Source organism: Trichoderma harzianum (genome assembly GCF_003025095.1).
Source record: "Trichoderma harzianum CBS 226.95 unplaced genomic scaffold M431scaffold_8, whole genome shotgun sequence".
Taxonomy (NCBI): domain Eukaryota; kingdom Fungi; phylum Ascomycota; class Sordariomycetes; order Hypocreales; family Hypocreaceae; genus Trichoderma; species Trichoderma harzianum.
Genome location: NW_020209256.1, coordinates 527311 through 552126, shown reverse-complemented (window position 1 = coordinate 552126; position 24816 = coordinate 527311). Strand labels below are relative to the sequence as shown.

The 24816-nt window shown below is 49.8% G+C and overlaps 9 protein-coding genes across 9 annotated transcripts; 6 read left to right on the top strand and 3 right to left on the bottom strand.

Annotated features, from left to right (window-relative positions):
* Window positions 1-2571: 2571 nt before the first annotated feature.
* On the top strand, window positions 2572-4806 carry M431DRAFT_89344 (hypothetical protein; the record flags this gene model as incomplete). Its single annotated transcript, XM_024924017.1, has 3 exons — window positions 2572-3645; window positions 3704-3917; window positions 3983-4806. 3 exons carry the CDS (start codon window positions 2572-2574, stop codon window positions 4804-4806), a joined length of 2112 nt encoding a protein of 703 aa, XP_024772873.1.
* An 835-nt stretch (window positions 4807-5641) lies between these two features.
* Window positions 5642-6382, top strand: M431DRAFT_496505 (hypothetical protein; the record flags this gene model as incomplete). Its single annotated transcript, XM_024917501.1, has 1 exon — window positions 5642-6382. The coding sequence occupies one exon, from the start codon at window positions 5642-5644 to the stop codon at window positions 6380-6382; it is 741 nt and encodes a 246-aa protein (XP_024772872.1).
* Window positions 6383-6735: 353 nt separating this feature from the next.
* Window positions 6736-8038, bottom strand: M431DRAFT_496504 (hypothetical protein; the record flags this gene model as incomplete). Its single annotated transcript, XM_024917500.1, has 4 exons — window positions 6736-7174; window positions 7230-7603; window positions 7672-7776; window positions 7889-8038. The coding sequence occupies 4 exons, from the start codon at window positions 8036-8038 to the stop codon at window positions 6736-6738; spliced, it is 1068 nt and encodes a 355-aa protein (XP_024772871.1).
* Window positions 8039-8681: 643 nt separating this feature from the next.
* On the top strand, window positions 8682-10292 carry M431DRAFT_509527 (hypothetical protein). The gene is made up of 4 exons (XM_024919305.1): window positions 8682-8963; window positions 9252-9536; window positions 9640-9925; window positions 10009-10292. The coding sequence occupies exons 1-4, from the start codon at window positions 8847-8849 to the stop codon at window positions 10179-10181; spliced, it is 861 nt and encodes a 286-aa protein (XP_024772870.1). The 5' UTR covers window positions 8682-8846; the 3' UTR covers window positions 10182-10292.
* A 14-nt stretch (window positions 10293-10306) lies between these two features.
* M431DRAFT_509526 (hypothetical protein) lies at window positions 10307-12487 on the bottom strand. The gene is made up of 5 exons (XM_024919304.1): window positions 11928-12487; window positions 11652-11834; window positions 11104-11587; window positions 10756-11039; window positions 10307-10697 (listed from the first exon to the last, which is right to left on the bottom strand). The coding sequence occupies exons 1-5, from the start codon at window positions 12352-12354 to the stop codon at window positions 10399-10401; spliced, it is 1677 nt and encodes a 558-aa protein (XP_024772869.1). The 5' UTR covers window positions 12355-12487; the 3' UTR covers window positions 10307-10398.
* Window positions 12488-13897: 1410 nt separating this feature from the next.
* M431DRAFT_88915 (GMC oxidoreductase) lies at window positions 13898-15745 on the top strand (the record flags this gene model as incomplete). The annotated part of the gene is made up of 2 exons (XM_024923959.1): window positions 13898-14101; window positions 14162-15745. The coding sequence occupies 2 exons, from the start codon at window positions 13898-13900 to the stop codon at window positions 15743-15745; spliced, it is 1788 nt and encodes a 595-aa protein (XP_024772868.1).
* A 1827-nt stretch (window positions 15746-17572) lies between these two features.
* Window positions 17573-18762, top strand: M431DRAFT_509523 (hypothetical protein). Its single transcript, XM_024919303.1, has one exon. The coding sequence runs from the start codon at window positions 17620-17622 to the stop codon at window positions 18559-18561; it is 942 nt and encodes a 313-aa protein (XP_024772867.1). The 5' UTR covers window positions 17573-17619; the 3' UTR covers window positions 18562-18762.
* Window positions 18763-20353: 1591 nt separating this feature from the next.
* Window positions 20354-22510, top strand: M431DRAFT_17842 (hypothetical protein). Its single transcript, XM_024913100.1, has 3 exons — window positions 20354-21743; window positions 21800-22076; window positions 22137-22510. Exons 1-3 carry the CDS (start codon window positions 20585-20587, stop codon window positions 22423-22425), a joined length of 1725 nt encoding a protein of 574 aa, XP_024772866.1. The 5' UTR covers window positions 20354-20584; the 3' UTR covers window positions 22426-22510.
* A 1043-nt stretch (window positions 22511-23553) lies between these two features.
* On the bottom strand, window positions 23554-24673 carry M431DRAFT_6755 (hypothetical protein; the record flags this gene model as incomplete). Its single annotated transcript, XM_024921737.1, has 4 exons — window positions 23554-23783; window positions 23906-24282; window positions 24529-24568; window positions 24634-24673. The coding sequence occupies 4 exons, from the start codon at window positions 24671-24673 to the stop codon at window positions 23554-23556; spliced, it is 687 nt and encodes a 228-aa protein (XP_024772865.1).
* Between the last annotated feature and the right edge of the window lie 143 nt (window positions 24674-24816).

Here is a 24816-nt window from a genome sequence, read left to right as displayed (position 1 = left end):
CAGTTAGTCTGACAGCTACTTCATGCTAGCGGTACGTTATACATGTGGATAATGAAGTCTTCACCACGCAACAGTTTATAGTGTAGCGCTACTCAATGTGCCATGCATGTCGTTCTCTTTAGCAGTGACCTTGATGGGCTTCATACAGTCAGCTGTCACCGTGTCAATCGCAAATCATGGGCCATTGTACCCATTGGTTATCATTCCAGAGGTGTAACCACCAAAGCGACCTTCTTTATCAACCCATCCAACCAATACACAAAGGTTTCGGTACAAGAAGTATCACGCGCTTAATTTCTTGATTCTGTACGAATATATACAATTAAGTAAATTGTTGCCAAAGAGATCTTCTAAGCATTGATCACGAGACAACTCTCAACCTGATTCTATCCAAGTGGCTTGAAGCCATCCCACTAGGTGGCATTGCGGTAGCCTAATGCCACATGGATGAAAGGCGTGCAGCAAGTCCTTCCAATAACGCATCCAGAAACATACTTAATTGGCGTTGGTTGTCACTGAAATTACACCAAGCTAGTATTGATAGTAGGCAGTACTCCAAGTTAGCTATTCGGCACCCCAACGACTGCGTGAAGTTCCAAGTGTGTCAGCAGGATGCGAAGGATGCCTTTTATTTAACATACTTACCTGTCCTAGTGGGTTCTTTAGGTACCTGCCACTATCATCTCCTGCTATGGCGATATTCCTCTCGTTTCTGGCATTACGACTCACCACTCATGTATGCAGCTCTAAATCTGAGACACAGATGCTGGATGACAGACTTGGGGTACTGGCTCATATTCTTTTTATCATACATCAGCAATGTCGTAAACTAATTAACCATCGTGATCACTTTATCAAAATGACTAAATATTCATCATTGTTTGTCGCTGGTTTTCGGCTTCTTCTCTCGGCACTGATAAGCGACGCAATGAAGCAGCTTCATTCTTCGGAAACTCTCTGTAGCCAATCCGAATCCTTTGAACACCTACATCTAGCTCCGTGCGGACCAGGATTTGGCATCTCTTGAAATATCGTCGGAGATTAAATTCGAGGTACTGTCCCTTCGTTCTTCCAGTTGATTGACAGACACGCTACATTCTATCTCCGACAGCGCCTATCCCCGCAGCCAATGCCATGAGATGCGGGCCTAAATTTGTGAAGGATCCTTTAACATACGCATAAGACGGGACAGTGCACCACTGTATAAACAAGGTTGGATGCCTAAAAGCAGTCAGGCGATGCTTGTCTCGCCTTTCCAACCAACGTCGACTCAGCCTCATTTGTGAAACTCTTCCCCTCCATTTAAAAGGCTGCTCTTCACTCTTGCACTCAACATTTACAGCGTTGCTTTTTTGTATTCGGCAAGCAACTCAGGCTTAACTTCGTCAATTCATTTGCTATCTCTGCATCAGGTATTGTCTTCCTCCCAATTTTTAAAATTCTTCATTTACTCATATTCGAACCGTAAGCCGGGATGTCCATGTCCCAGCCGGAAGAACAAGAAGACTTGGTGCCCAAGGTCGCCGATATAAGACCCATCCCGTTCGATGCATCAGAGCAACGACAATCCTCTATGGATGAGAGCAGCACTCAAGACGGGATGAGCAAAAACGATGCAGCAAAGCATCATGTTATCTCTGACGAGTCTGCACAAGCCCTGCAAGATGTCGCCTCTCTAGAATCGCTGAGCGACGCCAATTGCCTGGTGGTTGATAAAGAAGCCGCGGGCTCAGACAAAGATACCATCCAAAATATGTCTCTTGGAGACTTCCAGATGCGCGAAGAAACTCCGGAACCTGCAGCTAGCACGCCCCTAGAAGCCTACCAACTGCAATTGATGCGCCTTGAGGCACAAGGGAAAAAACCTTTGCAGATGACTCGTCAAGAACAACCGGAGGCTGAAATTAATTTGTTACAACAAAAATATGAGTCGCGATGGAAGCTTCTTCAGGAGCAGACCAAAACCCGCCTTGTCATGGCTCGTCAAGAACAGCCGGAACCTGCAACTGGTTCAACCCAACCTGACTATGACTTGCAATTGAGGCTCCTCGAGGCGCAGAACAAAAGGCGCCTTGAGATGGCTCGTCAAGAACAATCTAAACTCAATACCCAGTCGCCGCACCTTGACTCACAAAGCAACCAACCTTCTGAGATGACCCGTCAAGAACAACCGAAACCTGCAACTAGTTTAGCTCAGCAAGATTATGAGCAACAGCTGAGGCTCCTCGAGCTGCAAAACAAAAAACGCCTTCAGATGGCTCGTCAACAACAATCTCCACTTGATGTCCAGCCGGCGCAGACTAAAATAAAGATGAAGGGGCCTCCAGAGCCCAATGTTATGGCTGTTATGCCCTCAACGCAAGAAAATGCAACCGCGGGGAGCGGAAACATGATGGCAACTCTGCCACCCGGAGCTCGATACTTCATACCGGCCTCTAGGTCCTACCCGGCGAATCCAGTGGCTGTGGATGTGAAAATTATGCCTAATTCAGAAGCCCAACCCGTCAGTAAACCCAATCCTAGAGACCAGGCAATGTCAATGCTAATAGCTTCCTCCAGACAACCCTACCAATGCCACCGAACCCTCCAGATCCTCAGGTTCTTGTTTTACAAAGGCAACTGAGAGCTCTCCAGATTAAAAACCATGTACTTCAGCGACAGTTGAAAGATGCAAAAGGAATCAATTTCGCTATATTCCACTGCTTTATCGGGCAAGAAGGGGAAGAGACCTATCTTGGGAAGCCATACTGGACAAAAAGTGGTGGGAAATTCCAGCTCAAGGCCTACCCACCTGTACTTTATCCCGATGCATACATTCTTTACAAACCTCTCGCATTCGTCATTTACAAACATTACTCGTCGGAACTATCAACAGAATACAGAGAAGCCCTACAGCAAGGTCAGATGCTAGACCTAGAGCCAACCCGCGAGGTCATAAAGCTCTTTTCAGACGATATAATAAAAGCAGTAGAGTTATTTGAGAAAGAGGATGAAGAAGCACACAAGAAGTTTCCGAGTCTTTCCGTCGAGAAAGAGATGTCAGCCCCTTACCCATGGTGGTACCACTACCGCGACAATCGAAACAAAATCTCTAACCTACCAAAGCCCGAAGCCGAGCTCATTCACCTTTTGACCGATTGGATTGATGTCAATTATAGTTGGCGATACGGCCGAAGTGATGACCAATTCAAGCGCGGTGTGGTCTCCGCCAAGTCTTTGCCTTTCTTGGTCCAGCCTGGAGAGGTTTTGGTTCGTAGGGATGCCGAGGGCGTCGAAGCTTTCTTGGCAACGACTTGGTCAGATAAAGAGAAGAGAAACTCTGAGATGCAAGTGCCTCCTGAAGATCCGGACTGGACCCTCCTATCGGTACCGTCGTCGAAGAAATCCGAGTGGAGTTGGGAGGTTGATGCTTGGTCATACATGTATAACGGAGGTTTTTATCGGGTGATGAGAAGACTCGTTATAAATCTTGACGTGGCTACAGCTGATACGGAAATTCCCATTGTGGACTTGGATGTGTTCCCGCTCCGATTCGCCTCACAAGAGTTGCGAGAAACGCTGGAGCGGCGAGGCAAGACCTTTTGGAACAGTCGATATGGCAACTACGTCTCATACGATAACCAAAACAAAAACGAAAAGCATGCTGTGAGTTATCAAATTTAGTCACCATCTAGAAACCGAAATCGCTAATGCGTCGACGTAGCAGGAAGAGTATTACATGATAGACTGGCGAGGATACACAATTCCACCCTGTCTGCCCATGCCTGGTCAACGCGCAAAACCTAAAGAAAATGACTTGATACCTGAATTCAAGGTGAAATGCCGGTATGTACACGTAGGTCTGCGTCCATCAGAGCCTGACGTGTATCTTTTTCCTCGAACAGCCATCGGTTACCATCTACAGCGCAAGGAATGGAGTATGTATTCCCATACTCGTGAAAGTGATATGCAGAGGGCAACACACTGACACCCTACAACTTAGATCACCTGAAAGTCGATCAAATCCAGGAGATGCCTTGGGATGAGAAGACATTTGGTAATATCGCTGCAGACGTCGAGATTAAAGAATTAGTTCAGGCTCTCATCCCAACCAAGCTTTCTGCTGCAGATATAGGAACAGACTGGATGTATAAGAAAGGCGACACCCTCATCACGGTCCTTCATGGAGGCCCAGGAACAGGAAAGCCATTCACGACCGATAGTATTGCTGAGCTAGCACAGAAACAGCTCTTGCAGGTGAAATGCAGCCAACCTGACATCACAGCCGAGTATCTGAAGTCAATGTTCCACGTTGGCGGACATTGGCGCCCTTTACTTATGTTCGAAGATGCAGAGGCTCTCCTAAAGCAGCGCTCTCTGGATGGCGTGCCATGCAATACGCTCGCCTCGGACTTTTTACGCGAAGTTGAGCTCTTTGATGGCCTCATCATCTTAACTTCAAAGAGTGCCGGTGATCTTGATGAGTTGCTCAAGTCACGCTCACGGCTAACTGTACACTACGAAACACTGACCCAGCCACGACGGGCGCAGGTCTGGCGCAACTTTTTGCGTCAACTCGACCCCCTGGGCGAAGGTAACATTGACTTTGATGGCATTAATGCTCGCATGGACGAACTGTCAGAAAAGGTGATGAGCGAGCATCAGATCTGCAATGCCATTATCACTGCCTGGCAGTTGGCTCAGTTCCAAGGCAAAATGATGACCATCGACCACTTGAGATATGTCAATAGCTGGGCTGATCTTCGTGAGGGAAGGACTCTCGACTGGCTCTCGACTGGCTCTGGTCTCTCTCAAGTGGCCAAATAACAAGCGGTGAAGGCTATGCTCAAGATAGTCTTCCGAATATCGCTCATTCCGTCTTTTGAGTACTCTAACCAACAGTTTTACGACCAACAGCTTTACGGATTTACACTCTTACGGATATACAGCTTCACGACCAACAACATGAACTTTTCATTAAAAATGCGACAGAAACATCAGCCCAATTAATTAAAACATTTACAAGAACAGATTGATCAATATTTTCCATAGCCTCTTCCAATATGATTATATTTTACCAGTATTCTTTATTTGTTGACTGAATATGATGAATTCTCTTACTGTATCTCCTGCTCAAAGATCAATTAACGTTGGATCGGTGAAGGATTTCCCTCCATATTTAGAAAACAAAAGGACCTACCGATCGCAGACTAGTCTCCATTGTCGCTGCCTAATATCACCTTAGTTGTGAAAGCTATGCTGCCTCTATGTTAAATCCTCTTAATGCGGTAGTAAATGCATGTTGTTGTGTTGCGTGGTCACACGACTGGAGCGTAGCAAGGATGATCCAAATAGCTTTATTTATAATAGAAGAGATGATTTTTTGTGGCCTAGTTATATGCATACTATCCCCGCTGTTAGGGCATCAAATCGAGCAATGAAATGAAGGCGTTAGCCGCCGTTGGGTCTATCTTATGGTCACGCATGTATTTATATGTACCTGTACAGTACTCCAGATTCCTAGAAGTCTTTTTTTCTGTAATGATACTGTTTATTCTTAGCATAATTGTGTTCTCCGCCGTTGACATACATCGTGGTGCAGAGTGTTCTAGTCATAAGAGAGCAGCGTCGAGCTGAGCCGAAATCACAACTTATCAGCACAATGTCCACCTTCCATCTCTTCCCTCATCTCCCTATTGAACTTCGCATTCGTATCTGGAACTCAACAGCTTTCCCCCATATGGTACATGTGAAGCGACGGTGGGTAAGTAGATACGGCGAGTTTGGGCTCCAATATACGGCTACATCAACGCCGTGCCCTCCAGTGGTGCAGGTCTGCCAGGAGTCTCGACGACACGAGCCATATCAGCGAGCCTTTACAACTGGTGCTGAGCCGCGGTATATCTGGGTCAACTTTGAGACTGACATGATATGCAATGACGACAGCCACAACGCACTGAAGCTCGCACCACATGAACAAGATGTACAAAGACTCAGGTTCTCAATTGATGACGAGCTAGCTTACAAGTACCTCTCCATTTGCGGCGACCAAGAATTTAAAAATTTCGCCAATATCAAAGAGATATACATAGCAGTAGACAGAGAAATCGCGGGTTTTAGTGTGGATCTTCTGGCAGATACTGTGAACCGATGCTTCAATGAACAGGACGATAAGGTTAAACTCATCGACGTCGGGTCAGGGTATATGATGAATGCCAATCAGGTCCGCATATTAAGTGATTGGAGGAATTATTACTCTTTTGATACTTATGGAAAGGCAAATGTAAACACCTTTGAAGAGGACATGCGGCGGATACAAGATCTCGGCTCCATTCTCACATTGTCGGAGATGCATGCCCTTGATGATGAAATGCCAAGTCTGAAGAGAACCAACAGCATCTAGAGCGCATGTATACGAGAGAATTCGGGTAATTATCTTTTTTTTAGAGCCGTAGTCCAATAGATAGAAAATCAACATACCACAGCATTCAGAATTCGCGCCTGCCTATCTTTATTCTAAATATAGTACGGCACGCTTCCTATGTTAATCTGTTGGTCAGCAACTTTGTGTCTATATACGGGTATAACATGCATTTCGGAAGATTAAAATTAAGCTAATTCGATCCTATAGATGTATACGACGTCATCAGAGGCTTCCCAAATAAATCCAGCAAACGCGGGCATGACAAATGAGCTTGCATTTATTTACTATTTTACACGCTATATCTACAAAGGAACTATTTCATAAAGACCTTATCACTGTGCTTCAATGTCGTGCTGAACATAGATGACGCCCCGCGTTTCTGTCACAGCCTTTTTTCCAGGCTCATACTTGATGTTTGTCGTTACCGTCGGAATTTCAGCTCCATTGGTATGGAAGCTCTTTGAAGACTCCTCCTCAATCTGGCTATACTGCTTTTTGGCGTATAGGGTGCTCCTGCTGTCAGCCTTGGATCCAGCAGTGGCGCTCTGGAGGCGGATATTGTTTCCATCAGACAGCTCAGTCAGTCTTGTGATGACCGGCTTGACGTAGGTCTTGAGCAGGGGTCCGAGGGTAGGGATGCAGGCAGCGATGATTCCGAGCCACAGTTCGAGCAGACTAATCAATCCGATGTCGAAGAGGTTGAAGACGAAATCGGTGTCGTTGAGTGTCGAAATGGTGAACTGTAGTCGCCATGCCATGATGCCAATGGTACTGTTCAAGTTAGCTATCCATGTCATTGTCACGATCCAGAAGAAAAGCTACTTACATGAAACCAATGCTAAACATGACGGAGACGACCAGTTTTGAGCGAACAGCCAGTTGGAGACTCCAAAGTACAGGTAGAGGCATAATTACAATTCCAATATCGACAACCATGTTCAGCGACACAGAGGTCAACTCCTGGACGACAATGTTGCGGCATGTTCCTCCTGGCACCGGAGCCCATTGCTGAGAGATGGGTTTACATTGGGTCATGAAGAGAATCAGAAAGGCAACACCGTAGCAGGCGACGACTCCCATCATGATATGTGCCCATAGCTTGAAGTTCTTTGTGCTAAAAATTCTCGTATACAGCCAAAGAACCGACAGCTTAATGAAGACGGTGCCCAAGAGCCATGTCACTCCACTCGCGAGGATAAGCTGGTTCGTGCTGTTTAGTTTGGGTCGCAAGATTAAAGATGATCGATGATTGATGGATGGAGTCATACCTTGAACTGAACGCCGAATTCATACGGGTTGAGCTCATTTGTGTGCTTGCCCAAGCCATTGTAGATGGCCCAAATGACGACTCCCTCCAAGGAGATGGTGTTGGCCTGAGTTTCTATTATTAGCGTCTCTATTTACATGACCAGCCAACAACCATCTGCAGTCTCTGATTCCATTTGAGGAAATCGCAGGCATAAGGCGTCGAAAATTGTTACCTACCAGGGCAAACAAGACCATGTAATCATCTGGAAGCAGCTTCCGCCTGGAGAGAGCCGCCGCCCAGAAGCGCAGTCCGATGCAAACCGTGCACAGCACGGTGAATACAATGATCCATATGAGGAGCTGGATTCCTCGACTGCCTGCAGACATTGTTGCAACGGACGAACGATGTGGCAATGTGTGGATGCGATTGCTATTGTCGTTGGTTTGAGGGGTCGAGGAAGTGGTAGCAGCACACGAGGTGGGTTTGGCATAACTGCCTTATAAGTATAAGCACGCCCGACGGGGAATATGTAACGAGCATCTCTGACTGCAGGGCATAATGCTACTCTGCAAAGTGCACATGCGTGGTGCACTTACAAATGATACACAATCAACTGGGGGAAGACAATATCGTATCGTATCACGGACGCGATGGGGGGGCGTGCGGTCACACCAGCCCATCAGAGTGTTCCCGCAAAACTGCCCGTTGCAGCATCTGCTACCACTTTGTCCTGCCTCTCCCGAAGTACCTCTACTGGTCATCTACATGTACTCAATTTGCCTGCTGCATGTACGCCGTAAGACGGGTGGGGGTAAGGATCCTGGCCCTTGTCAGCCCATGTAAACCATGTAACCCTGCTGCATTAGGATCTCTGCACCCACAGACAGGTGCTCGACGGACAGACAAGTCCGTGCGACGAGGGTTAATGTACATTGGGAAGCATTGTCCGTGTAGATAGCCACTCCTCCTACTAAGTTGCTCTTTTTCCAAAGACTTTCCAAGGATTGTGTAAGCGCTTGGACTTATGGGCCTGGACCTCGACTACATAAGGCTGCTTGTATAACCCGGACATTGACGCCTCCCCCTGGTTTCTGGCGGACCAAAGCATCCCGATACCTGTATAAACCCTCAAATATTCCATCTCAGAAGACCACAAGGTCACTAAAACAAGCACATACGCAAAACTCCCACATCATGCAGCCTCCTTTGCCCTCTGCTACGCCAAGCTGGCGCAATGACACTTACACGGCCATTTCGCCCACAAGGCCTGAGCTCAGTGCTTCAGGCAAAACCATTGTCATCACCGGCGCTGTAAGTCATGTCATATCTCGCCGATAGCTTATTGTTTCGGCCACTTGTACTCCGTTCATACGGTGTTCAGTGCGGCCTGACCTGACCCCCTCCCCCCTGCTCACCACCACAATCAACCCTCTAGAAGCCAGCTGGCGATCTTCTTTCTCCACCCCAGCCTACTGAAGCTAGGGATTCTTACCGCAATGGAGTTGTTTGCAATGGCTGAGCGTAATTGGTGGAGAGAATGGGGGATCATTGTCCCCGATCCCGGCTAATAGATTGTGCTAATCTGTGTGCGTCCAAAAGGGGAGCGGCATTGGCCGCGAGACGGCCACGGCATTTGCAGCCGCGGGAGCTGCCCGCATTGCCTTGCTTGGCCGGACGGAGGCGTCGCTAAAGGAAACTGCTGCCGCACTGCCCTCGTCTGTTTCAACCTCGTCCCATGTGGTCGATGTCACAAGCGAGGAGTCTCTGGCCAAGGCGGCTGGGGTGATTGGCACGTGGGATGTTCTTGTTCTAGGCGCTGGCCACGTCTCCACGCCGTCGAGCATTGCGGAATCGAACTTTGCAGAGTTTTGGCAGTCTTTCGAGGTGAGTTTCATGTACTCTTACTGCTCTGCCCCACGTGTTTGTGGCGAACTGAGCGTTCATGTCGCATTTTGCTGAACCGTTCTCTCTCTCTCACGAACCACAGACCAATGCCAAAGGCACCTATGCTTCGCTTCACGCATTCTTACCCACTGCCAATGCTACCCATGCCGCGGTCATTGCGGTGACCACAGGCACCACGGCCCTTCCAGCAACCATGGTGCCGGGACTGTCGGCCTACATGTCGTCCAAGCTCGCACAGACGAAGCTGATCGAGTTCCTGGCTGCCGAACACTCAAACCTCTTTGCAGCGACCCTGCACCCGGGCATGGTCGAGACGGGCATCTTCACCAAAAGCGGTGCCAAGGCCGAGGCTCTTCCCATGGACAAAGGTGCGTTTCGCTTATGCTTCTGAATTTTCTTTTGCGACGGCATTCAAACACACGTTTTTTCTAACACGTATCACACTGCCCAGTACAACTTCCGGCGCACTTCACCGTCTGGCTGGCGAGTCCTGAGGCGGCCTTCCTAAACGGGAAATCGGTCTGGGCGAATTGGGATGTTGATGAGCTCAAGGCAAAGGCAGAGGCCATCCAGCAGAGCCAGCTCTTCACTGCTGGCATCAACGGCTGGCCCTTTACCCCATAGGCGAGCTTTAGATAGGTAGATTCTAGACAGGCTCCAAGGAGCAATTAGGAAGAATGAAAGATGTATAGTCGAATATTTAATAATTATTAAATCACTTAAAAAAAAAAAAAAAAAAAAAAAAAGACCGTCATTTAAAAAAAGATTGTGAATTATACATATTCTAGAACTACATAGACTCCAACTGCCCACTTCCCGACCTGCAGATGGGCATCGATTCCTAGTCAGTGGCATGTCTCCTCTCGAATTGCAATTTCAAGGTACCAGGATTCGACGTAAACTGGTCTTTCACAGTTTCCAGGGCACTTAAGCTATCGTCCCCTGGCGCAGCCCGGAAACGATAGTTCTTCAAGATCCTTGCCAGCACATACTTCATTGTGTCCAGGGCCAGGGTCTTACCCAGGCAACTGTGGTGGCCCGTTCCAAATGGAGCATACGCTGCTGCATTTCGAACCATTTCGGGCCGAGTCGTCCAGCGCTCTGGGACGAATTCAGAAGCCTTCTCAAAGCAGCTTTCGACTAGTAATCACATACACAGTTAGCACATGCTTCATTTGACAATGATCGACAAACTTACGTCTGCCAATGGTGTATCGTGGAGCAACAATCGTTGTGTTGGGAGGAATAAACTGATCGCCAATGGTAAGGCCAAATTCGGTCGTCTTGCGATTGCCGCCCGTGAGGAGAGCGGGATGCAAGCGAAGGGACTCCTTCATGACGGCATTGAGATGTGGCAGATTGACGAGGGTCTTGAGATCTGTAACATCTACATTCTTGACTTCCTCGTGAATCTTTTCAGCGTGCTCTGGATGTTTGCCAAGCTCGCAGAATACAGCGATTAGAGCAACCGCCGTTGGCTCACTGCATCACTCAATGTCAGCACTCTCTGTCTTTATCACACTTTCCGGTCTTATTCATCTCTTACCTTCCAGCTACAATAGCCAATAGACTATCTCCCGCTGCCCAGTGCCACTTCTCATTCTCAGAGAATCCATGTCCTTCTGAATCCTTCTCCATCAAGTAGTATGACAAGTCTTGCGACTGGCTAGAGCTACCATTTTCGAGTCTATCACGCATCTGAGACTGGCACCACGCCACTGTGTCAAACCAATCTTTCAGAACGCTGACTCGTGGAGCCAAGTTGAAGCCAACCTGGATGAGCCATGGCACTGAGCTAAAAGGGCCCAGCAGAGAAAGAGCCCGCTGCAGACGGACAATTATGTGGTGCCACTGCTGGTTCTCAAGCATACCAAAGGACTTGCTAAAGACAAAGTCTCCCATGATGTCAAAGCCGAACCAAAGAAGCAAGTCTCGCATGTTTGTCACCTTCTGCAGCTTAGCATCCTGCTCGATGCATTGGTCAAGCTTATCGACATATTTGAGAATTTTGGCTTCATGCTCCGCCAGGGCTGAGATCAAAAAAAGTTCCGGTGTAAGCAACATGACGAAATTCCGATGAGGAGCTGAACTGACCTTTTGTAGTAAAGCCGCTGTTCCATTCACGACGACGAATGGCATGGACCGACTTGTTGCGTGCTGTGACAAGGGCCTGGCCCGGGTGTAAGATGTCATACCACTCTGACTTGACACATTCGGAGCGCGGTCCATCGACTGCCATGAAGACATCTGGATGAAACACGGTGATCTCGGCAGGGCCTGTGTAGATCTCAGCTTAGCCAGCCAGCTCCCTTGCTCTGTCTTTTCTTCCCCGCAAAGACATAAGAGATCTTTTCTCTGGAGGATTCTTACCTGTTCTCACGAAACTTCCGTATTTCTTGTGTATATCGTTAAGAACATGGTGATTCTTTGATCCCCTGGCCGCCCACATGTGCCAGATCTTGGTACATCTTGCGTACCACGGGCCCCGGAAGCCAGCTCTGGTAAGAGGGTGAAAGAAGACGCGATACAAGAGAATGCTCGCAATGAGGCCGGGCAGATACCCATAGCTCCAAAATATGACTCCCTGAAGAAACCCAGCAACCGCAGTATCTTTCAGAGTCTGTGCCAGTACAGGGCAACCGACGTACAGAGCAAAGAGTTGAATGGTAATTTGAGGCGCTTGAACATGCCACTCTCCCCGGATGTAGACAGCATTGTGGGCGATGATGCCGGACAATGCGCCCACAGCCGTGAGGATAGCCTGCTGGTTCGCGTAGTAAAAGTCCATTGCCTCCATTTGTCTTTGCGGTAGAAGGTAGATGCCAGCGGGCAAGACAATGGGTTATCAGAGGACAAATTTATCACGTCAACAAGTCCGTTCACGTTGAGACACAAATTCTCGGCGTGGGATTATATCAGATTGACCTTCCCATTGTGGCTCTCGGATAGATCAAAGGCTACTACATCGGCTGGATTATATTTCATTTTTAGATAGTCGTGCATGCAGTCACTCACATACAGCCGGTGACATCTTACATGTAGGTACATTTACAATTCATGTAGCTTCTAACTATAGCCGGTACCTGATATCACATATACCATCTTATTGCATATCTTCGGAACCTACATCAAAGCTCGGGATAGATTCTCTTGACATCATATTTCCGACCCAGCTCCCAGATTGCCCTTGCTGCATATGCAACCTCACCAGGATGAGCCTTTTTTGCCCCTCGCTATCATGGGCACCCCGACAGGCTCCTCTCTGTATGTACCCGTATGGGCATTTTGGCAGAGAACCGTGTGTTTGCATTAGCTCAAGGTCACCGAATGTAACATGAAGGCCTGTGATTCCATGTATGTAAGACGGCATGGCATTCAAGTAAGCTAGACCGGCAGCTATCTACAAGGGTGGAGGTTCGATGGACCCCGATCTACCACCGGGGCCCCTGGCCTGGCTGGCCTGGCCCCCAATATTGACAGGGATGGCACTGCATGATCTCCATAACCGAGCGTCACAAACGCACGCACCGCAGCGTAACCCAAAATGTGACTCTGTCGAACGGCAGACCCTGGCCGTTACTCGACCATTCGCCAGGGGACTTTCCTGAAGGGGCTTATCAAGCACGGGATGGGGGCTGTTCGTATCAAGCCAACAACTCTACTTGGACAAGCACAAAGGGCTGACTGTATCCCCGCTACTCGTCAGGCATTTTACCGCGTACCAACAGATAGGGAGTACAACCGGGCTATTATCGACACCCCCAAGCCAAGACCAATGGCAGGATGAGACCAAGCCCCGTTGACGCAATCTGTCATCTCATAGCTCTATTTGCCCGCTTCTACGGAGTAAGTGAGGCCATTTTGTTTTGTCTTTGTCTGGTCCGTGTAGCCACCAACACGACACAACCAACCCCCGGCCACCTTCCTATTGGTGATGTTGGCTCAAAGGCTCTTGGCGGGATAGCGGAAAGGCGCCGTTGAAGAATTTCCTCATCTTACCAACAGTGCACGGCGGCACGGGGAAGAAGGGAAAGCCGAAGCATCGCCTCCTCCTTTGACGCCATGACATGGCGGAGCGGCAGTTGGTTGAATGCATTTGTTATGTCTGAGCGGCCATCCATCACGTGGTAAGCCGATCTCGAACGGAAGCGATGTTGGGACGGGACGGATTTGAATCCATCGCAAGCGTGAATTAGAAATCCATTTTATTGCAGTCGTTGTTATTTCTTCCTCGACCTGCGCTCTCTCTCAACTACACGAGGCACCTTTTTAGTACATGAAACATTCACCGCTTGAAATTTGAACTTCAATTGTATTCCACAAACGACAAATTATCTACCATGGCTAGCTACGACTACATCATCGTCGGTGGAGGACTTGCAGGCTTAGTCCTGGCCGCACGCCTGACTGAAGACTCCTCGAAGCGGGTCCTTGTCCTGGAGGCGGGCGAGGATCTGACGGCAGATGCCCGTACGTCGGTTCCGGCTATGTGGCCGACGCTGCTGAATACCGACGCAGACTGGCAATTCAAGACAGTCCCTCAGGTAAGAGACGAAACATTGGCTGTTCTATGGCTCATCACCTCATACTAATCATTGTTTCAGCCTGGCTTCAACAACCGTCAAATCTCCTTCCCCCAGGGCAAGCTCCTCGGTGGATCGAGCGGTCTCAACGGCCTTTCCTTCACGCCCTCGTCCAAGGCCAATGTGGACGCTTGGGCCAAGCTTGGGAACCCCGGCTGGGACTGGGCAAGCTTCTCCAAATCGCTGGCCAAATCCTACACTTTGACCACCGCCGCAGGGACCACCGCCGGCGATGGCCCGCTTCAGCTCAGCTTCCCCAAGGATACCGACAACAGCTGGCCGAAGATCTGGCAGCAGACGCTGGGAGGCCTGGGGTTCCAACAGTCTGGAGAATCCTACACCCAGCAATCCACGGGCCCGGTAACCGTCGCGGACAGCATCCATCCTGCGTCTAAGACGCGGAGCTATGCTGGAAACGCCTATCTCGAGCCTGCTCGCAGTCGAGAGAACCTCGTCATTGTGACTAGCGCTCCGGTGAGCAGGATTGTCTTTGCCAAAGACGGCAGCGCAGTCACCGCCGAGGGCGTCCAGTATGTCAAGGACGGCGAGACTCAAACCGCGACGGGCAAGGAGATCATCCTCACCGCCGGCGCCATCAACAGCCCCCGGATTCTTGAGCACTCTGGCGTTGGCGATGCGAAGCTCCTGGCCAAGCTGGGCGTCGACGTTGTCATTGACAATCCCAATGTCGGCGAGAACTTGCAGAACCACCCCATGGCCGGCCTGAGCTTCGAGGCCGTTGAGGACGCAAAGACAATAGACGGTCTTGCGCGCCAGGACCCAGCTGCTCTTCAAGCTGCCATGGCCGCTTATGCACAGCAATTGGGTCCGTTTGCTAGCAGTGGCACCAACAACGCCGCCCAATTGCCATTCCCAGGCATCCAGACCGCTGAGGGCAAGGCTGAGGTTGAGGCGCTTATTGAGAAGTACATCACCGGCGCAAACAACGGTGGCAATGCCGCCTTTGCCGAGGCTCAGGCTGAGTTTGTCCGCTCCATTCTCACCTCTCCTGAAGAAGCATCTGGTTATTACATTTCGTTCTCGGGCTTCGCCTCATTTAACCCTGACGGAACAATGGCAGCACCGCCGCCGGGCACTGAGAAGTACTTCTCCGTTGCTCTGTTGCTTACGCATCCCCTCTCCAGAGGGTCTGTCCACATCAACTCTGCCTCTCAGTCATCGACAGACCTCACCATTGACCCTCAGTACTTCTCACACCCTCTGGATCTCGAGATCCTCGCCCGTCATCTTCGCTTCGTCGAGTCCCTTGCCAGTGCCGAGCCTCTGGCCAGCCACCTCAAGGCCGGCGGCAAACGCAACCCTGCCGCCCAATCAGCCGGCACCTTTTCCGCGGACTCTGGCCTCGAAAAGGCAAAAGAGTACCTGCGTCAGACCACAGTGGGCGCCCACCACTTCACCGGCACTTGCTCCATGATGCCCAAGGACTTGGGGGGTGTCGTGGATGCTCAACTCCGGCTTTACGGATGCCCTAACCTGAGAGTGGCAGATGCGAGCATCATTCCGCTGACGCCTCGGGCAAATCCCCAAGCGACTGTGTACGGTGTGGCCGAGCATGCGGCATCCATTATCAAGGGTGGACTTTAGAAGAGCCGAACATTGGGGGCTGTATCCGTAGTGACCACATGTTTTTTTTTTAGCTTGTGATTTGTATTACGGGGGTGGACCATTGTTGCATAGAGACATATATAGTAGTATAGCAATAGTTTGTTAGTCTGGAATAGTATAGTACGAGCATTGATATCATCAAGAGTCCAGTCCCTTGCAGGGAGTGATCGGCCAACTGCCAGTCTAGTGGAACATCATCAAGCTTGCGTAACCGTGACTATGTTGAAGATTACACTACGTATCGTTACGAACACTGCGTATCGAATGCCGCATCTAAAACTTATTAGGCAGGCCTTGTAGAGTTAAACATGTAAACGTGCGGGTTCTGCAAGGCTCATACAGGCACACAGCACTTTTAGGCGCTCTTCCATCCCAGTAGCCACATCCCGGTCCTGTCAACCCCCCAGTCCATTCCCAATCCAATACCAGTGAACTGTGCCAAAGAGCCGGAACACCCAAAATCCCACTTTTTGGTGCTAAAACCGTCTGGTCTTTCCGGGCCGAGGAAGCCCGTCTTGAAGTCCGTGGTCTGACACAATCTCCCGAGACTAATGTAGTAACTAATTTGCGACCAAGTTTAGCATCAACTCGCTAAAAAACCTGTAATATCTCAACACGGGTTTCTCCTTCGGGTATGTAGTGTGAAATCTGCAATATCCCAACTCGGAAGCTCCCACTGATATCATTGCACAAGAAGATGGGACGACCCAAGACGCGGCACTTTACTATCCGTGCAACAGGCTAAACTTGGCGCAGATCTTTTTCATCCCATCTCTACCGTTTCTCTGTATACCCGGTCTGTGCACAACCCAGCCTCTGACCCGTGCACCTTGAGAGACAAGGGCAACAGGGATCGTATTTCCCTCGCAAGGATTACTGATATACGAATAGGCAGTACAATGCAGGTAAGAGCTAGATATGCGCATCCGGTATACATGTAAGCATTATAACGCCATGGGTCTGTGCTCAGGTTCTAGGCCGGGGAGCTTGTAAGCCGAGCGGGATCGAAGGAAGCGGTTTTGAATGCCGCTACTTACATGTACCTATGAAACAAAGATATCTCATCGAGATCACATGGAGAAATCTCCAACATCTTCAAGATCAACGGTACTGATATGTACCTGTCATAGTTTTGAATGCCGAAACCGAAGCCGCATCCTGTAACAAGATCCCGCAGTCAAAGATCATGGACCCGAGCGTTGTCAGTTGCCACAAACAGCTTAACCAACGCTTATCAAACTCCACAAAATATGCTTGGTAACTAGTAGCCGAGTTTTAGCTTGTTACTTGGAATCGTCCAAGTAGCAAAAAAAAGACAAAACACAGGAGGAGTGGCACTATCAACACCATTTTCGGCGTCTCCAAGAAAAGTCACACAACTCATCCCGCTTTCCACCAAGGTACCGGATGATCACAAGATGTCGAGTTTGCACCCGTCAAGGCTATTATAGCTCATGGAATATAGCACGTTTCGGGCAAGGGGTGAATGTCAAATCAGTTCAGGACGTGGTTGGAGTTCCCACAGATATCACCTCGTCTTCTCCGGTTGGGCCAATAGGATAATTGCAACTGACACTGCTCAGGGACTCGGCGGCCATTTAGTGCTTCCGTGTGGTATCTACATTGTTTCCGTTATTGCTTGTTTAGTATTTTCTTAGCATATTTGTGAATAAAAAAGAATTCAGGGGAAGAGTGAGAGAGAGGGCGGGAGGGAGAGAATTATAGATATATATGTCGAAATGTCGACGTTTTTTTCCCCAAAGCTTTGTCCTCCTCGTCTTCATGCAACCATTCCAGGATCTACAACAAGGATTGATTTGTTCAATTTGTTCAAAACGCAGTCTTTATTTACAATGGAGAAGAGCACTGCAGACGCCATGCATCCCGAGCACAAAGTTGAGCCCGCCTCGTCGGCCGTCTCCACGATATTCAACATCCCGTACCTCATCTGGGAGTTTACAGAAAGCAATTTCCCAACCTTTGTCATCCCAAACACCACGTTTGGCATTCTAGGAGCTCTCGCCGGCTCTCATCTTGCAGATGGCCAGCTGCCTTCGCTGTGGCAGGTCGCCCAAGCCCTCCCCCTAGTCGTCGCCTTCAACTGGTACAACGTCCTGATATTCGACCTCGCGAACCAGAGATCCGAAGAGTCGGTTCGCGAAGATCTCATCAACAAGCCCTGGCGCCCGATTCCGTCCGGCAAGATATCCGGAGACCAGACCAGACGATCTATGCTGGTGGCCGTCCCGATCGCCCTCGCCCTCAACTACTGGCTAGGAGTTTGGAAGGAAGGTGTCTTCATCCAGATCCTGACCTGGCTGTACAACGATCTCAAAGGTGGAGATGAGGTAGTACGGGATCTGATTATATCTGTCGCATACGGCTGCTTCAACCACGGTTCGCTGCGCATCGCGCTCGGATCACAGGCCACCGTCAACCAGGAGGGCTTGACATGGATCCTCATCATCAGCGGAGTCATCCTTACGACTATGCAGGTGCAGGATCTCAAGGACCAGGAGGGTGATAAAACACGGGGGCGTCTGTCCGTTCCCTTGCTCCTGGGCGAGCAGTTCTCACGCATCTCCATCGCCATAGCTGCAGCTGCCTGGTCCAGCATCTGCCCGTTCTTCTGGAAACTCTCGCCATTGGCTTATGTCGGACCAATGGTAGTTGGGGCAGTCTTGATGACGAGCGTCTTGTTTCGAAAGACGGTCAAGGCAGACGACCAGTCGTGGAAGATTTGGTGTCTGTGGACAATGTCTCTCTACACATTGCCGCTGTTTACGCTATCATGACGGGTTGATGCAGCAATTCGACGAGTTACGCAATTGAGTGTGGTGGCAGACATTATTTTGTTTCAGTCTTTCTTTTGTTACCCTTGAGGAAAAGTGTTTTTTTATATCTACAATTGTTTGTAGCAGCGTTATGTACGATTAGCTTTCTCTTGTTCTCTTTTTAAATAGGCTTGTAACAAAATTATATATCAATATCCTGCCAAAGCAAAGCTTTCACTTCAACATAGTGAAATGACGGGCCACCACGAATGCCGAGAAAAGATATCATGTATTCCCTTGCTTCCTTTTTATGTTGGTCGTTCTTTATAGAAAAGCTTCGACACACGATATCGGTGTTGCCGAAGGTCCAGCCCTTTGCTTTGTCATGAAGGTTGCATGTCGTTACCCTTGTCGCCATCATACATCCCTGATACCCCAACCTGATGTTGCACTCGCGCAAGTACTTTGTGTTCTTCTCATGGTACCGTGCCTGTACCTGTAGACTGTCGACCAGGTTGATGCCCGTACCCAGTAAAGAAAAAGTCAAGGGAATGTCACTCTTGCTTTCAACTGAACCACACCTTGGCCTAAATCCGAGACTGAACAAGGACCAGATAGACCAGGATGAAAGCAGAGCGTCGTACTCAATCTGGAGCAGGCAGATCCGCGGTCAATGCACCTGTCAATGCGCCGAAGCATTTTGCAAAACCACATTATGTCTCATGCGCGCACTCCGTGGTCATCGGCTCATTTGTTCCGTTCGAGTTCAGCTCTGCCTCTTTTGGGGAAAATATCCGCTCTGTTCATTTCACAGAATGGAGAAAGTTGAAGATTATTGACAACGGCCCCTGAGGGAGACAGCAGGTCAACTTTTTCTTTTTCTTATACAGGGAGACAAAATAAACAAAGACATCGCTTCCAATCGCAGCCTGTGGCTACTGCACGCGGCCCATGACCCAGCGAGCTGCCAAACCGTAAGCGAACGTTTACAACCCATGACAAGACCTTCCCATTCAGGCAACCCGTCCGTGCAAAAAGCAAATAACTTACATGTACCAGTAATCTCACCGCCCGGCCGCACCGTCAATCTTTTGCGCACTGACATTCAATATAGTGTCACTGATGCGTCGGCGAGTGCTGGTCGTAAGTGCGGAGAGGAATTGAGTTGCCTAAGAACTTTGGAAAAGTTCCATATCAAATAGATGTACACACGGATATGGCGGCGGGCTGAGCCCCACGATGCTCAGCTATGATTCATTCTTGCGGCCTTCGAGAATGCAGGTGGTAAGCATTCGAAAACTATTGCTCGAGCAGTTTCCTCGAGAGAGTCTACTTGGCATGTAATATGAAATAGTATCACCATCGTCTCACGAGTCTTTTGTGTGGTTTCTACAGTACTTGGCAAGTGTCCGTGTATACGGGAGATAGGTCAATCCGGAGTTCGAAATACAAGTCCGGGTATAGTTCATAACGGAGCTCCTACACAAACTGCATCAAATTGTTCAGCTCCCACGAATTACTGTACGAGTGCAATATAATTCCCTCTCAGCTAATGCACAACTCACCTGAACCAATCCTCCCGTTTCGTTCCATGTTCTCCGCTCCCCTCTTCACGTGGCAATCTACCCACGACAGCATCCCAAAAGCAAGGGCTGCCTCGTGGGCATGTCGTCCTCGTCTTCCATCTCTGCATCTAGATTGAAGGAAATGACCCCATCTAACCCTCTTTGCAGCCTAGCTCTTACATCCTTCGAGTCCACAGCTCGACATGGACGCAATATGAATGGCCGAACGGCTTGGAAGGGGTGGCACACGCGGATAGTAAAAAACGTGGTCTATGCATGGAGCAACCCCCCTGGTCCTGGGAGACGCAATATTGGCTCGCAAGTCCACCAGGCATCCTGTGAGAGCTCTACTCCATGAATGTCCACTCACTTTTTTCCCTTACCATGGAATATTCTATATATCTTCTCCATGATTCCCTGCTGAAGTCTTGAAGATTCTCATCATCACAGCTTCGATTCGGACTCAATTGACCTCAGCAATGGCTCGACTCATCGCCCTCCTGGCCACCGTGCCAGCTTTAATATCAGCTGCTGCCATCGCTCCCTCTCCCACCGCTTCTACTGCTACCAATTCAACCTGCCGTTGCTTGCCTACAGACCCGTGCTGGCCCTCCACAGCAGATTGGAATGCCTTCAACAAGACACTAGGCGGCAAATTGATCGCCACGGTTCCCCTGGCCAGCGTCTGCCACAGCTCTTCATTCGGCTGCTTCAGCGCCTCAAAGTGCAATCAATTGAAGTCCGTCTGGGACTTCCCCGACACCCACATCGCGTCCTCCTCCGACCCCGTTGCTCCCTTCTTCGCCAACCGTGGCTGTGATCTGTTCACGGCGCCCGACGCCGGCTGCGTGGTTGGCTCCCTCGTCCAGTACTCCGTCAAGGCTTCAACTGCTGCCGATTACCTGGCCACGATCAAGTTTGCTCAGCAGAAGAACATCCGCCTGGTCATTCGAAACACGGGTCACGACTACTACGGCAAGTCGACTGGAACCGGCGCCCTGGCTCTCTGGACGCACAACATCAAGACCACCCAGCTCCTCAACTACAACGCAAACGGCTACAAAGGCAAGGCCATCAAGGTCGGCGCCGGCGTCCAAAACTCCGAAGCCCAAGCCTTTGCCCACGCCAATGGCCTCGCCCTGGTCACTGGCAACGGCGGATCGGTTGGCTTTGCCGGAGGCTACAGCCAAGGCGGTGGTCACGGCCCCCTCGCCACCAAGTACGGCCTTGCCGCCGATCAAGTCCTCGAGTGGGAAGTTGTCACCAGCACCGGCCAGCAGCTCGTCGCTACTCCCTCGCAAAACTCCGACCTCTACTGGGCCCTTTCCGGCGGTGGTGGTGGAACATACGCCGCCGTCTTGTCCATGACCGTCCGAGCCTACCCCGATCTGGTGTCTTCTGCCGCCAATCTCACCTTCACCAACCAGGGCATCACCGACGACGTCTTTTACGGCGCCGTTGCTCAGTTCCTGACGACGCTCCCTAGCATTGTCGACTCTGGTGCAAGTGCTGTTTTCCTGCTTGCGCCTGGCCTCTTCCTGCTGCAGCCTGTGAATGCTCCTGGCGTGACCAAGGCCCAGCTCCAAACTCTCATGAACCCTACTCTCAACTACTTGACGTCCAAGGGTATCGGTTACGGTAAGTTTGTCCATTCACAACGATATCAAGATGAGTCTAACCTTGTCCAATTGTAGACTTTCACGTCGACCAATTCTCTACCTTCTTGGACAGCTTGAATGCCTACAACCCTCCTCCCAACGTGACTGAATACAACATCGGCGGCCGTCTCATCCCACGCAACCTATTCACCACCGCATCCGGAGCCGCTTCCGTGGCGAGCGTCTACCAATTCATCAACAACGCCGGCGGTGTCGTCTCTGGTGTATCCGTCAACGTCAGCAACGGTGCCAAGGTCTCGAATGCCGTTAACCCTGCCTGGCGAACAGCCATCACAAGCACCGTCATTGGAGTGTAAGTTTCTTCACCATCTGCATCAATTACATAGTTCCCCCTTGCTGACGTATTCTGTAGCCCATATGATCCACTCGTCTTCCAGAACAACCTCAACGCCCAGAAGAACATCACGGGTGTGCTAGTTCCTAAGCTGGATGCTTTATCACCCATCAAGGGCGCCTACTTGAACGAGGCCGACATGAACCAGCCCAACTTCCAGCAGGTGTTTTACGGCAACAACTATGCAAAGCTCAAGTCCATCAAGAACAAGTATGATCCGACGAGCACATTCTTCGGCCTTACAGCGGTCGGAAGCGATGACTGGACTGTGGATAGCACCACTGGAAGGCTTTGCAAGATCGCGTAGATAGAGAACCTAGACTGGGGGACATATATAAACGGGAAGACATAAACTAGGAGGTGAAGACTTTATGATATTTTAGACTAATGGCAAAATACTCTCTTTAATTGTTAAACTCAGTTTGGTGTTTACATTGATTGGACTTTGGCTAGAAGCGGGCAACTCAAGCATTCTTTGAAACACTTAGAAACTGCCCGCGCGTATGCTCTTGGAAGAAATTGGCTTGGCGTGATAGTCCCGCCTTAACACGCCGAAGTCCTATGACAATATTGACTTTGACTGTTTGGAGTATACACACCAAGATTCTTCTTCTGCGACTTCCGCATCGTTGCCCATAACGAAATAGCAATATTTGGTTGCCCCCCACCCGTGCCAAGAGGCGAGAGTTATAGGTAGACTTGCAAGTCTTTGTTTTACAGAGAAAATCTAGGGTAAGATTCAACTTATTTACTTCGCGAGTATACTATTCCATCTATTGTTTTCTTTGCATATACCTCCATACCAAGGCTATATAGGCAGTTGTAGCAATGCGTCAAGCAGTAGTGAACCACTTGGATGAAGAGAGCTTCCAGCAGCAGGCTATTATCAAGTGGGCGAGGTTTGCGTATCCCAGAAGGCAAACACAAAACAGGAATTAGACTATTAATGAGGATCAATGCGCGGTGGTAAGAGCTCAGCGAAGAATCCAGGATATCAGACAGCAAGGTTCTAGGGCACTTCCCCAGTATCTCTCAACGACACTTACTGCATGTCGCCTCAAGGATATATGTGCCGGATAACCAAGCAGGTATGCTGAACTAACACACCAGATAAGTCAATATTTCGCACTTGTGAATCATCACATGTGTTCAAAAGGGTGACAAGTCGGGCTGTTTCAGCTCTCTCGAGACCATCAGCCTATTCTTTCCCTTGCACAAATCACAATAACAAAACAGGGACCCGGAAAAGAGACATTTGTCTATGGCTTCTTATTTTTTGCTTTTTTGAGAATCCGTGACTATGCGAGAGGGCGATTTGATAGCCCTTACCCAGCGCATACCAAACTATGTGAGACACTGATAGATTCTGACCCCCCAATCATTACCCATGATAAATTCGTTCCAACAACTCTCAACACTGGTATTTTTCACCCGCTTACAGCTTCTGCATGGCAACAACGTCGGTGGACTGGACCCAGTCCTCGAACTCCTGGATCTGCTCCTGGAGCTCATCCAGGGAAACCTTCTCATCCTCGACAACCAGGTTGATCTGCAGCTTCTTGATACCGAAGCCAACAGCGACCAGCTTGGAAGCACCCCACAGCAGACCATCCTGCTCAATGCCACGGACAGCAGCCTCCATAGCAGCCAGGTCGGTCTCGTCATCTGTAGTTGCAAAGTTAGCATCACCAGCCATGAGAAAAAGAAACCGTTGTGGTGCCGCGCCAAAAGGGACACCAGTATCGGCAGGAGATGGATTCGGAATGTAGTAGTAGAAAAAAACGTACCCCAAGGCTTAACATCGAGGGTGACAACAGACTTGGCGGCAACCTTGGGCTTGGCAGCCTTCTTCTCGCGGTAGGCAGCCAGACGCTCCTCACGGACACGGGCAGCCTCGGCATCCTCCTCCTCGTCGTCAGAGCCGAACAGGTCGACATCATCGTCGTCCTCAGCGGCGGGGGCCTTGGCGGGGTTCAGGGTGACCTCGGCGACCTCAGGGCCGTAGACGGTGTAGGGCTTGCTGGCATCGCCCTCGAGGGTGGCGAACTCATCCTCGTATGTGGCAATGTGCTTGTACCAACGGGCAGCAGCAGGGTACTTGGCGGCGTTGGGAGCCTCCTTGAGGGCCTTGAAGACGGCGACGTCGGCCTGGCTGGCAGAGAAGCTATATTTGGCGGGGGAGGGGTTAGTGAGGGGTGTTTTATGAATTTTTAAATTTTTTTCGTCGCTGTCATGCAGGCACTGAGGGGTGGAAAAATATGAAAGAGGGGCTGGGCTGCTGCATGCAAATCATCGCCTGATTGTGACTCAAACGATGGGAAAAAGATGAAATGTATGCGACGGCAGGATCGAAATTCAGGGACAGAGGAGAGCGTCGTCGTCGTCGCTGCGCAAGGGGAAGAGGGCATACCCAGTGATGTAGGAGCGGGTGGAAACCCAGCTGTTCAGGACTGTCGACGCATCGATCGTTAGCACAAGTTGAAATGGCCACGCAAAGAAGAAATTTTTGGCTTACGGGTGAGGCCAGCATCGGTGAGGAGATCGGTGAAACCCATGGCTGCGGTTTTGTGTGTGTGGTGAATAAAAAAGACGAAAAAAAAGAGGTTCGTTTGGGTCGAGAGGAGTGTTGGAGTTGGGTATCTACGAAGAAAAAAAAGACAGCAGAGCAGAGCAGAGAACAGAGCAGAATGCGCAGTAT

Coding starts and splice junctions, on each gene's coding strand:
- M431DRAFT_509527 (XM_024919305.1), top strand. CDS start 8,847: ATGCAGCCTCCTTTGCCCTCTGCTACGCCAAGCTGGCGCAATGACACT. Junction 9,537..9,639: donor AGTTTTGGCAGTCTTTCGAG/GTGAGTTTCATG, acceptor CACGAACCACAG/ACCAATGCCAAAGGCACCTA. Junction 9,926..10,008: donor GGCTCTTCCCATGGACAAAG/GTGCGTTTCGCT, acceptor CACACTGCCCAG/TACAACTTCCGGCGCACTTC.
- M431DRAFT_509526 (XM_024919304.1), bottom strand. CDS start 12,354: ATGGAGGCAATGGACTTTTACTACGCGAACCAGCAGGCTATCCTCACG. Junction 11,588..11,651: donor CAGCGGCTTTACTACAAAAG/GTCAGTTCAGCT, acceptor TTTTGATCTCAG/CCCTGGCGGAGCATGAAGCC. Junction 10,698..10,755: donor ACGATACACCATTGGCAGAC/GTAAGTTTGTCG, acceptor TGTGATTACTAG/TCGAAAGCTGCTTTGAGAAG.
- M431DRAFT_509523 (XM_024919303.1), top strand. CDS start 17,620: ATGGAGAAGAGCACTGCAGACGCCATGCATCCCGAGCACAAAGTTGAG.
- M431DRAFT_17842 (XM_024913100.1), top strand. CDS start 20,585: ATGGCTCGACTCATCGCCCTCCTGGCCACCGTGCCAGCTTTAATATCA. Junction 21,744..21,799: donor GTCCAAGGGTATCGGTTACG/GTAAGTTTGTCC, acceptor GTCCAATTGTAG/ACTTTCACGTCGACCAATTC. Junction 22,077..22,136: donor ACAAGCACCGTCATTGGAGT/GTAAGTTTCTTC, acceptor CGTATTCTGTAG/CCCATATGATCCACTCGTCT.